At 28.8% G+C, this 13,801-nt stretch overlaps 1 protein-coding gene across 2 annotated transcripts in view; it reads right to left on the minus strand.

The window, feature by feature from the left end:
• LOC142320507 (uncharacterized) overlaps positions 1 to 13,801 on the minus strand; it is a 47,585-nt gene that overhangs the window by 14,546 nt on the left and 19,238 nt on the right. For both annotated transcript variants that reach the window (XM_075358369.1, XM_075358370.1), the window contains exon 2: positions 2,939 to 3,359. In XM_075358369.1, the coding sequence (XP_075214484.1) occupies positions 2,939 to 3,188 (250 nt within the window). In that variant the 5' untranslated portion in view covers positions 3,189 to 3,359. The remainder of the gene's footprint in view (positions 1 to 2,938; positions 3,360 to 13,801) is intronic.

A 13,801-nucleotide genomic window follows, 5' to 3' on the forward strand; every position in this document is an offset into this window, starting at 1 on the left:
AATAATTTATAATTTGATATAAACCTTATCATAATTAATTAGAACAATATTATCATTATTATATACTCTACTTTTTTTGAGTGGTTTCCTTCTCTTCATTAAGATAACATACATGTAGAGATAGTACTTATCACAAATAAACAAAATTGTGGTAATATTATATGAGATATATTTAATTAAATCATGTTTTTATAACCTTTATATTATGCCAAGAATTTAAAATTAATAGTTAATTTTGCTTTTAAGAAATCACAGAATCATTTCCCATTTCAGGACTTCCGATTATAAAAAGAGGAAAAGCCTGGATAAGTATTTACAATATCCAAACTTTTAATATTCATTAAGATTAAAGTATTTTCATTATTACTTAATTAGGTTTAGTATAATTCTTAGGATGTAGGTTTGTCGAGTGGTCAAACATTGATTGATTGATAGCTACATAAATTTATTATACTGAAGAGAATGTAAGAGATGACTACAAAGTATGTATATTTAATTCATTTTAAATAAGGATTTAAATTTAAGAAAACAAGGATACAGATTTGCAAGCTCACATACCTCAGTAGCATGAGATGGACTTTTAGAGAAAATACACAATTTCTTATGTTGTCTAAGGTAAATGTTATTCTCTTCATAGATAATAAAAGAGTGTGTTTTATTCATCTTTTGCAAATACTTGTATGATCAATGACAACATCTGATTATCATCATGATAACCACCTTCATATATTCAAACAGTGGCTAGCATCATTCCAAACTCCTTAAAACTATCTTGCCTTTCAAAGAAATTTTTCTCTGTGGTTTGACATATCTTTTTGAAATCTTTGTCCAAGGAAGAAGGGATCATTAATTAATTTCATTTTTACCCAGATAGGTACAATGGGTGTCTACGCCATACTGACTTGTTTGTAATGTCACATTGACACTGTTTGTTCCTGATAGCTACTTTCTTGGGCAAGTCCAATGACTATTTCTATTAAAGAAGAGTGTACTAAAAGCCAAACTTAGCTGAAGTGCTTTCAGGTAAAACTCGAACTCTTTCTAAAATCAACAGTTTGACATCTAAAACTAACTGAATGTACTGGAATTTCATTCGAGACCAAATGTATGTATAAATTTACGTTGTAAGAATTCTAAGACCTAACAATGTCTTTTTGAAGGACACAGATAGTCCCTTTTTTAATTTAATTTTAGAAAAAATCTCTTTCTAAACAGAAGAGGGTTTCAATTTGTATTATTATTTTATTTTTTCTCTTCCACGTTTAGAACTTAAGTTGTTTTAGAACTTCTTAAGAAATCTCTAATTAATCAGAAATTATTACTTAAAAATTCAAATAAAAATGTATTTAAAAAATTATCGAAATAACAGAGAAATATGTTTTATCTCAGTAAATGATATAGTAAACTTGCCTCTATAATATTAATATTTAAAAAAGATAAAATTCTTCATTAAGTTAATTTTATAAAATAAATTTGAAATTTCTATACTCTTGTAACATGTTTAGTAATTATATACTGAAATATTCATCATTAAAATACTGCACTGATTTTATATTATTTTATTCTGTACTTATTATTTAATTTCATATTCTTTCATTATAATAATTATTAATTTTATGAATTAATATGAACTAAAACTGTATTTTTTTATTATTAATTATTTTTAAATTCTGTGATGCTGCATACATCTAAGTTATCCTACAGGAAATAAAATCCTTTGATTACAATTTTTTCAGAAAATTAAAAAAGAAATCAAGTACCTAATATAAGGGAATATTATAATAAATATTATATTATAAATCTATGACAGTTTTATTCTCTGATTTAGTTATCTAGGATACTTGAATCAGATAGCTTAGACTTGTTAGATTAGTTATTATTTATATATGTTTTTTTTTCTCTTAGTGTCTTTATGTGGATTTAGTAATGCTGAAATAGATTGTTTTATGAATGTATTTTGCATGTTAGGTGCTGTAACCAAATAAGTTTTAGAGGATCTGACACAAGGTAGAAGTTACTTCTGAATCTGGCATAGGAATTCTAATTGCCTATGTCAGACTTACTAAAGTCATTCTTACTAAGTAAAGACATTCAATGTTTAGAATGCCTACAACCAGACTGAGTAAAGTGAGGAGAGAAGTGATCCATTGCAGCCATCTTCGATGAACTGAATTAATTGTTGGACATTAGCATGCTCAACCAACAAAATTTAGTAGATGTTCAGTTGAACAAGTGACACCTTCACTCTGTTTACACAGTAAACATCATTACTTTCAGAGAAATAACTCTGAAAGAGACTATTGCTTTGCAAGTATCACAACTATATGAAAGAAGAGCTAAAGAGTGTAAAGCAACAAATTAATATATCCTTTTCATTAAGAAAAAAAAAATTATATACATTGTCTTTACAATGTAGTAGGGGATAAACTGTTTTGTCATACTTTTGAAAAAGTACATATTTAAATGAAACAATAAAACTAATTTTTGAAAAAAAAGCACCAATCAAATAATTTTTTGATTTCAACTATTAAGTCGGCAGAAAAACAAACGAAAAGTTATTAATTCTTAATTTATCTATATTATTCTTTTAAATTAATTTTTTTTTTTTAAAGACTTTGTTATATATTTTACAAAGAACTAAATTGTATAGGCCTATTAAAGGTACTGCTTGAATGAAAAAAAAATTGTTTACAAAAGAAGAAAATTTGAAGCAGAACCTTCTTAAAAATATCTGGGCGAGAATGGAAGTCCTGAATCATGTAAGGAAAGAAGGAAGGAAGGATAAAGGTAAAAAGACAAATATAAAAATATATGAAGCTATTGATTAGTACTATGATTTGTAGGAAATAATTGGGATAAATAAATAGCTTAACGTAAAAAAGAAAGAAACAGAATTTATATCATTTAAATCTCATGACTGACAAAAAAAAAAACATACTTAGGTCATATTCACCGTCTGGACATTCATCTGGTTGCAGTTGATGTATAGATTCAGGCTGTGAAGTAACTGGTGTTTCAGATCCAACATCATCATCGTCTGTACTCTTGCAAAAACATCCACATAGTCTATACACTATACACTGTTTTGTCGCTACTAAACAGTCCGCCAGTTCACTGCCGATTCTAGTAATCAAGTTTTTACCCAACGAACCCAATAGACGCACGTATAGGCACATCCGCGATATCATCACATGTCATTAGTATATTATGTGATGACAATGCAAGATAAGTACTTTCAGAAATTTACAAATGTAAAAAAATATGATTGTCTAAACAGGAACATTCCACTTTCATCTTCTCTTAGTTTCAGAGTATATCATTCTTTTTAACACCATTTATTCTTTTTTTTTAAAAACAACCTGAAAAAAAATTAGTTAATGAAACAAACTTACAAATTTTCCAAGAAGAATATAAATTTAAAATCTATGAAGTTGATTAATATCAAAGAATCCCTGCCATATTATTTATGAAAATAATATAAATGTATATAAGACATACTTCACTCACTGATACAAATTTTGACCCATGAGAAGCATTAGAATATTTATATCTGACTTGATTCAAAACAACCAATTATTTTACAAATTTTTAGTAGAATACTCTCAGGATAAAAATTTCCAAAAAAATCTATTATCAGATTGAAATATTGGATTATCTCATTTACGATTAATAATAATTCTCAAGTTAAATTAAATAATAAGCCTTTGTTTAGCAATAACTGTAATTAATTTTGTAAGTAGGGTGGCTAAGCCCTAATATTTTTTTAAAAATTGTTTTGTAAAAAGAGTTCTGTTGTCTGGTCGGATATTGGTGTATGTTCACTTATCTTTTAGGCATAAGTAATTATATGTTCTTTGAAATTTGTATCCTTCTTGAGCATTTAAATCATTTAATTTTTAAAATTACAAAAATAATTTTCTACCAAAGATTTACCAATAACTTAAGTAAAGTTATTACCAAAAAATCTCCTTGCACTGGTTATTTATTCTTATTTAGTGGAAAAATAATGGTAAATGGCCTTTTACATGAAAAAGGTAAACTTTTTCATGTAAAAGTTTTCTGTTCGCTGCATCCAAAATCACCTCCCAAGAAAGTTTTTGATTTTTATACGTTTACTATGTTTAATGAAAAAAACAACAAAATAAAATGCCACTGAAAAATTAACTTTTTTAATGTTCTTTTTGTGGGTTGCGGGGGTGAATTACGATGAAATTTTTCCGTAATATTATTATTAAAAGTTTAAATAAACCAAAAAAGTTTTAAAAATTTCAAAAAATTGGTATTTTTAAACTTTGATCAGCTCCTCCATCTACATTATTGCCTCAAAAGTATTTTTATTTATTTATTTATTTTTTTTTTTGATTGCTTGCATTATCACTATGTTTAGGAAATTCAATTAAAAAATATGAAATAAATAAAAAGATAGCTTTTTTCATTTTTTGGTGAAGGGGAAATTTTGGAGAAAAATGTTTTTAAAAATGGTAAGATAAGCATGTATACATGTACTGCTTAGTATAAAGTGGGGTAATGTTTACAAAATTTTTTAGAAAATTGACCCCCAAGATCTATCTACCCCACTTCCTGGAGATATTGTCCACAACATTTTTTCAACAAATTTCCCCACATACATAAGTCTCTGTAACAAATTTCATCAAAATCAGTTTATCCAGTCAAAGGATAGTTAAACACACCAGCACACATACATACAAACATATGAATATTACTCCCCACTTTTTTTTGTTCTCTGGGGTTCCTGGGTCACAAAATGTTGAGAAATTAAAAAAAACCATATCCCATTTTTTGACTGTTACCACACTTTCCTTCTTACAGCATAGCACTAGAACTATGATGCCAGGAAAGTAAACATGATAAAATTATTTAATATAATTTTAACACACACACACAAATATATATATAATTATATATATATGTATATATATATATAATTATATATATATTTGTGTGGTATATTTATATATATATATCAATGGTAGAACACACACTAAATATTATAACTATTTTTAATAACTACCTCTCAAAATATTTGGAATTATCCTCCTGATAATTTTTTAAGAGTTAATTATATATCTTCTTTATCAGCAGAGTTACCATTGGTTTATTAATAAACCAGTGTTGAAGTGCTACTGTCTTCATGCTTCATGATGGTTACCATTAATAAATACAATATTGATGATAGGACTAAAAAATGATCTTTTTTAAATAAAATTTCATGAATTTTGTAAGATTCATTTATGCAAAAAAAATGTAAATATTTTAAGTTGCCTTGTAGTTTTATACATTTTAGCATTGGATCACTGTATCAGTTATAATAAAATTGTTACAGTCATACTTGACTACAACATGTACAAGTTTGATAGGCACAAATGCAGATAAAAAACTATATTAAGGATAATATTACCATTAATAATAACAGCAGTATTTTTTTCTCATAGTGTAAAATGTTTACAATTTTATAATTAGATGATAAATTTTCATGGGATTACCGAGCTGTTTTGCCACAAAATCAAACTGCAGTCTTTTGGCTTGAAGTGTTTAATCATTCACTAAAAAGGGAATCATTATTAAACATTTATTTCATATGTATATTTCTGTCTAAGTATAAAATTTCAGCTTGGGACTAATGCAAAACAGGAACAAAGTTTCAGCATATATTAACGTCTTATTAAATTTTTTATTTAGTGTTGGTAAGTATAATTCATACAGATAAATTATATATATACAGAGTGATTCAGGAGGAAAGGGAAATAATTTGGGAACTGATTCTAGAGCTTGAAATAAGGAAAAATGTCCATACAAACATATGTCCAAAAACGCTTTCTTATTGAGTTACGGCTAATGAAAAATTTCGTCCAGAATTCAGTTCTCCCGGTGAAATAAGATCATACTGAAATTTTTAAGACATTATATTAGGAGTAAACTAGTTAGTTTCTTTTGTTATTTTATTATCAAATGTAGAGAATTTAATTTTTAGAAGATTGTGTAATAAAGTCTATGAAACAAAAAAAAATCATCTTATATTATTTAAAACAAAACTTTTTTCTTTTTTCCTAATATGTACATTGTAATCTGTTCGACTAATGAACAATAAGCATCCCTCCTCAGTCCAATGAAAGGAGGATGATATGTATGACATATAAATGAGGTGTAGTTTTGTACAGACTCCGGCTAACCATCCCTGAGACATGTAGTTAAATGAACCTTAACTGCCAAAGTATCCACTGTCTAGTATTCAAATCCATACAAAAACAACTAACTTTTATTAGGATTTGAATCCAAGAACCTTTGACTTCGATAATCAGGTGTTAAACAACAGATTTGTGAAGACTTAACACTAGACCGGTTCAAAAGGCTATTTAAAACAAAACTTAACAGCAAAATATTATGAATTTTTAAAAATTAAAATAAAAACAGCTCTTTTTAGTACAATAAATTCAAGCCTTTGAAAAATTGAAATACATTTAATTTACATTAGAAAAAAAATCATTGTGGTTTATACTATATTAATTTACAAATACAATAAATGTTATAAAATTTCACTATTGCCCATCAATGCAATAGTGAACTTTTCAACTCAATTCCTTATATTTTTTGTCACCAACCTAATGATATCTTTGTTTACTTGGATGAAGAAATTCCTTGTATGCTCAGTGAAGGACTAAGTTGTACTATTTAGTGTACTCCCTTTTATCACCATGTACCGGTTGACGTTCAGATAAAATACAAGAGATGGGAAGTTTACCATTCTCACAAGATTATTAAAAATTCTGCAAAATACTTAACAGTTTGAATATACTCATCCAGCATACCTAAGTCGGTATTCTTCCATAACTAAAGCCATAAAAAAGAAAATGATTAGTTATAGTACTAAGCATATTCTCCATGACTGAGGAGACACAGCATTTTTAAAAACAAAGAATTCAAAATGGAATTTCACTTTATTATAATCAGATTCAATTGGAAAAATGTAGATACAGTTTAGAATTCAACAAACACAAAAACCCTACATAACTTGATTTTCAAAAAATAATTAAATATAATTAAAATTATTTCAAAAACAACTAAACCATCTAAAGTTTATTATTAACCCATAACCTCAATTTTATAACAACGATCAGCAGTGAGCAGTATTCAAATTAATTTTGAAGCATACAGTTAGGTTTAAACTACACTGATCAACAATAATTTTTTTTAAAGGGAGTGAATAATTGATTCTTAGTGGTTTTCCACTAAGTTTTGCTGATTTCAAATATGAAATCAGGATTCTTCTATCAGCCTTAGTTTTTTTGTAACTACCATTCTTATTTTCAAGTAGTATCATGCATGAACGCTATAAGCGTAGCAGTTTATGAACGTATTTTATTATATTATTTATAAACTAAATAGCTTTTGTTTATTTATTACAGTCCCTTAATTGTTGTCACATTGATTTGTTAGACATTAGTCATCATTTTTATTATTTGCACACTAATTAAAATGAATAAGAATGTGATTCATTCTTCCTATTTTCATCTTGCTATAAACATATCATCCACTCATTAATTATTTTTGCCATTATTATATTTACTTATAAACTATAGTGCAGACTAGAGAAATATTTTTAATTCTCATTCAAGTGCGAGTTCTCGTGTGTGCAACATTGAGCTAAATAGCTGGCTTTCATATTTGCAGGTATAAGTTGTTCATAAAGTGTAAAGTTGTTCATAAAGTTGCAGGTAAAGTGTGTTTATAAAGTGTTTCTTTTTAAACAATATTAGTTATTGTAATATATTAACAAAGCCTCGCAGTTGCATTAATCATCCACATAATTTCTGCTACATCTGTGGTGAGGTAACATTGAAGTTTCAGAAAAGAAATATAACTGGACTGATAAAAAAGTCATATGAACTGCATTTTGAATGTAAATTAGCTGATCAGGATAAATCTTGGACTCCTCATATTTGCTGTGCTTCTTGTGTAACATTGATAACCGGTTGGCTAAATGGATCTTGTCACATGCCATTTGCAATTTTAATGGTTTGGAAAATACCGAAGGATCACACCAAAGACTGTTATTTTTGTGTAATAAAGTTATCTGGGATAACAGCTTAAAGTAGACATAGTGCTAAATATCCTGATATTCTCTCTGTCATGTGGCCAGTGCCACATAACCAAGAACTTTCAATTCTAGTACCACCAGAAATATGGAACTTAGATGAAGATGAAATTGTTGAATCTTATGCTGACTTATAAGGCGATGAAAAAAGAGATCCAAAAATTTGAAAATACATGTATTCAACCCCATTTAATTAATCAGTCAGCATTAGATGATCTGGTTCATGATCTAAATTTATCAAAAAATCAAGTAGAAATATTGGCATCAAGACTGAAAGGATGGCATCTTTTACAACCAAACACTAAAATAAGTACTTTCCGTAGCAGATAGTCAGAATTTGAACATTTCTTCTCAGTATGAAAACTTAGTATATTGTAAATTGCATACTTAGTATATGTACTGATTGCATATGTAATGATTGTAATGATGTGTATAATGTACCATCCAATGATGACTTTTTATTGACTTGTCAAAGCTTAGTTTGAAAGGTGTTCTACTTCATATTGGAAATAAATACCCATGCACACGCTGTTAGCATACACTGTTCACTTGAAGGAGTCTTATGAAAATATGAAACTTGTATTAAGCAGAATTCAGTATGAGAAATATTTATAGCATATTTGTGGAGATGTAAAAGTATGCAACTTGGAAGCACTGTTCTGTTGCTTTTTGTGCAAGTGTGACAGCAGGGATAGGATAAACAATTACATCAAAGAGCAGTGGCCAGAGAGGTACTGACTGTCCGAGAGAAGAATGTTGTTAGTCAGGCATTAGTAAAACCAGAAAAAGTTATTCTTCCACCATTACACATAAAGCTAGATTAAATAAAACATTTTGTTAAAGCATTGGATTGTAATGGTGCAAGGTATCAGTTTCTTCCCTAATATAAAAGCGATGCTAAAATAGGAAGGTACATTTTTTGGACCACAAATAAGAAAATTAATTCAGCATTTGATGAATATTTGAATGACTTGGAGGTTGCTGCATGGAAACCATTTCAAAATGTGGTAAACAACTTCCTGGGAAACCATAAAGCCAGAAATACAGAGAACTTGTGAGTGAACTCCTTCAAAACTATAAAGAAGTTGGTTGTAACATGTCCTCAAAATCCATTTCTTACATTTACATTTTGATTTTTTCCCTAACAATCTCGGCACTATCAGTAATGAACATGGAGAAAGCTTTCACTAGGAGATATCTACAATGGAAACATGATACCAGGGAAGATGAAACCCAAAAATGTTAGCTAACTGCTGTAGGAATTTAAAGAGGGATCTACCTACAGCAAATCACAGCAGAAAATCCAAAAGAAATAAATTTTAAGTGATTGTGTAAGAAGTGTACTCAAAAACTAGTAATGCAATTTTACCTTCACTGGGGTTTAAAAGATTAACCCTCTTCAATTTCTTGATTTACCCCCATAAAAATTTAATAGTGCAGTATTTAAAATTAATTTTTCAAAATGCATTCTATATTTAGAAAAAAAATAAAATATCATATAGAGGTTCAGGTTTTTTCTAATTAGCGGGCCTATTTTCTCTATTCACAAATTTAATATAGTTAGAAGTAGTATGATTTTTTAACTTTTCTTTTTTTTAAATATATACTATCTTTAATAATTTGAAAATAATATACAAAATGATAAGCAGGTATCATCCATTAATCAACGTCCATAATTTTGAGATTTCAATAAAACTTGTAATATAGTCATACGCAAGTCATTTTTTTTTCAAAATGTATTCCGAAAAAAAAAATTAAAATACATAATGTTGCCTGTAAGTTATAGGCTCACTTGCCTCCCAAAGATCTTAACCCACAACCTCAGAAGTTAACTAAAAAAAAGGAGTATTAAGATATTTGAATCATTCTTTACCAAATATACCTTGAAAAAAATTTGTTTACCCTTTGAGGAGAATTTTTTCCCTCCAAAGAGCTAATATTCTCCTAAACCAACTCAATTAAACGTTTTAATATTCCAAAATTGGAACCATTTTTAAAATGTGTTCTACTTTGTAAAAAAAATTTTTTAAATCATAATGTTAAAGAAATTAATTTTCATTACTCTAAACGATTCAAATTTCCTTTAAATTAAAATAGAGATTTTAAGATGTTTTAGAGCTTCTTTTGAAAATTCCACATTTCTCAGAGACCATTAAAAATATAAAATATAGAAAATTTGAGCCATGTTGCCCACCCAAGTATAGGTGTTAAGTTGTTGAAGATCAAACTGAAATGTACCATCGATATAGTATTTTCAAGTCTTAATGTTTAAAAGAAAAGCTGTTTATAGCCCATTAGTAGTACATCATTATGTACAGTTTCTATTAAATTGTTTGTTATCTCTTAACAAACAATTGTTGTGTTATAACAAACTGGTGGTGTTCAGCCATACCAGTTTTAATCAAATTTAAATGAGAAGTTAGCCATAAACCCATGATTGAAAATAAAATATTCTATCTTTTAATATTTATGGGAGGACATTCGCAAATTTCTAAATTTTCATATAATCCTTCTAGTGCAAAAAAAGTTACAAAAATTATAAAGGTTTATAAGGTTTATAGTTTTATAAAGGTTTTTTGAGAACTTTACACTATTTATGAGTGATGGTAGAGCATGATCATTACTATGGTAAAACCAGATATCCCTGTTGTGTATTTGTAAAAAATAAAAAAGGAATATCTCTCTTCCTCTCTCCTCTCACTCCTTCCTTTGTTTTTAAAGAGAACAGAAGAAAGAAGAGAATATTTAAGAAAAAGGATGGGTTTCCTTTTTATTTAAAGGAGGCAACCTCCCACTTTTTTAATTTAAAAGGATTTATTTTTTTATATAATTTCAAAAGTCTTTTTTTAATTTTTAATTTTACTAATTAATTTTTATTATTATTTGTTCCTATTTATAGTTTATGTACACATACATTATGTAAATTAGCTCCAGACAGATTACAACACCACAGCCACTGTAGGGTTATAATATTCTGTATCTGTAGCATGTAATTAAAAACATTGTTTTTATACAATTTATATAGTAAATTGATAAGTTATGCATTTAAACTCAAATTTTTATTTCATCTTTTCAATATATTTTGCATCTGAAATTAAAGATTTATTTAGAATTTTATTTTACACCCAATAACACGTCTGTAGAATAGGCAATCATATTATGGTATAGTGGTCAGCATGCACATTTCTAAATACTCTTGTATTATACCAAATGAAATTCTCAGTATGTTTGTATTTCTTGCATTAATTATTATTAAATCTTTCTACTTCAAAAAAAATTATCTGAAAATGGATGACGAAAGTTGTAATTGCAAACAATAAGAAAAAAATTATATTTGGAAAAATATAGTTAAAAGAAGAGACAGACTTATAGGCCACATACTAAGGCATCCTGGAATAGTCGCTTTAATATTGGAAGGACAGGTAGAAGGGAAAAATTGTGTAGCCAGGCCACGTTTGGAATATGTAAAACAAATTGTTAGGGATGTAGGATGTAGAAGGTATACTGAAATGAAACGACTAGCACTAGATAGGGAATCTTGGAGAGCTGCATCAAACCAGTCAAATGACTGAAGACAAAAAAAAGGAAAAAATTACCTTTCTATCAATAAATGTATAATAATCTATGTCTATGTATCTGTTTACAGATTAAAAGATAACATAAAGCGATAATAATTATAATAAAGAATGTAACAATTGATAGGGAAAAGATTTGATTTTATTATAATATACAGTAATTAAAAGATATTAATTTGTGATAAGCAACTAAAGATTCATTACAAACATTTTAACATTTAACATTATACTAAAAGGTAAACAAATAACATTAACCTAAATCACATCAATTATTTCTTATCAATTTATTAATTCAGGTGATAATTATTATTAAATAACTGTAGAAAATTTAAATTGAAAACATTTTTATAAAAAAAAATGTGTTAAAAATATGCACTAAAATCAAAGACGTACCAAGCTTTCTTTAAATTTCAAAATTTTAGTCACAATTTAAAAAAAAGAAATCAAAAATCCTTTGAAAGTAAATTTTTTTAAGTTGGCTTTACTTTTCTTGAAAAGTTTCTTATTTTTTAGTTTTACTTTTATTTAAATAAGAATACATTATAAAAATTGCTGTCCATTTGAAAGTGTCATTTCAAGAAATGTGATAAGAAACCTGCTTTTAATACAATCAAGAAAAGTACAGAACAGCAACATAAACAGATTACCCATGAGAATGATGTTTGACTATCTTTTATATTTTTCTATCTTGCCTTCAGAACCACCGTAAGGTATTACTTCAAAGGATGATATGTATGAATATAAGTGACGTGTAGTCTTGTAGTCTCAGGTCGACCATTCCTGAGATGCGTGGTTTATTGAAACCCAACCACCAAACAACACTGGTATCCACAATCTTGTATTCAATTCCATATAAAAATAACTATCTTTAGTGGATGTTTGACTATCTGAAATAAATTACTGCAATCTGAATTATATCATATTCGATATGTATTAGTTTCCTGCCTTAAGTTTACCAATTAATTGTTACGTAAAAGTGCTTTAAATATAAGGTGATGTAGCTAGTTATATATTACTATGCTAAAAAAATTGAGAATCAAGCAGTAATGGTTTTTTTTTTTTTTTTACAAAAAACCTTCAATCAGTTCAGTTATTGAAAATTAAGGCTGGCAGCTGAGGAGATACCCATTTTACCCACGTAGAGTTGCTTCAGCGACTGGAAGACTTAAAAATACGAATAGCCCGGGTCCGGACATATTCCAGTTCCAGTAGCCAAAATTATAGTATAACAAACACTGACTGAGATCTTAGGTTTCTTCAACTGATCTTGAAGAATGAGTATATACCAAATGACTGGAAAGAGGCCTACCTGGTCCTGCTAGGTAATGCAGACAATTTGGATGTGATGGCCCTTAGACCAATTTGTTTGGTCAATAACTTTACCATGAGCTTTGAGTGGCTGCTCACATCAAGGTAGCTGGCAGAGGTTAAAGAGACAGGAGGATTTAGCGACCAGAAATACGGATTCCGACCCGGGTGATCCACAGTGGATATTATGAGAGCCTTGATGGGAAGAGTAGATATCGCAGCCCAGGGAACATGGAGGACCAGACAGATTACATTGGTGGTCCTCTTAGATATCTCGAATGCTTTCAATTCCCTGAAATGGGAATTTATACTTAAATCAATGGATTGGGACATTTGTCCATATTTGAGACGCACGGTACAGGCGTACTTAAGTGACAGATGATTAATATACCAACAAGGTGCGGATAGCCTATGTTTCAGGATGACCTGTGTAGTTCCTCAGGAATCTATATTAGGTTCCCTATTATGAAATATCGCGTTTGAGGGGCTTCTGAGAATGGATCTCCCAGATAGTGTCAATATGTTCGTCTTCGCCAACGATTTGGCATCGGTTGTTTCGGCGAAGTCGGAGGCGAAGGTGGTTAGTAGAGCCGAAGAAGTCATCACTGGGATTGAGATCTGGTTGGGCGAGACCGGGTTACTACTTTCATCACGGAAAACTCAGGCTATTCTAATGACCGGAAGAAGAAGAATACAGCCAGTGAGCATTAAGATAGGGGATACAGAGGTGCAGACACAGAATCAGGCCTTATATCTCGGAGTCTGGTTGGATAGAAGACGGGCCTTTACCTGTCACGTTAAGGAG

Source organism: Lycorma delicatula, chromosome 2 (genome assembly GCF_047948215.1).
Source record: "Lycorma delicatula isolate Av1 chromosome 2, ASM4794821v1, whole genome shotgun sequence".
Lineage (NCBI taxonomy): Eukaryota > Metazoa > Arthropoda > Insecta > Hemiptera > Fulgoridae > Lycorma > Lycorma delicatula.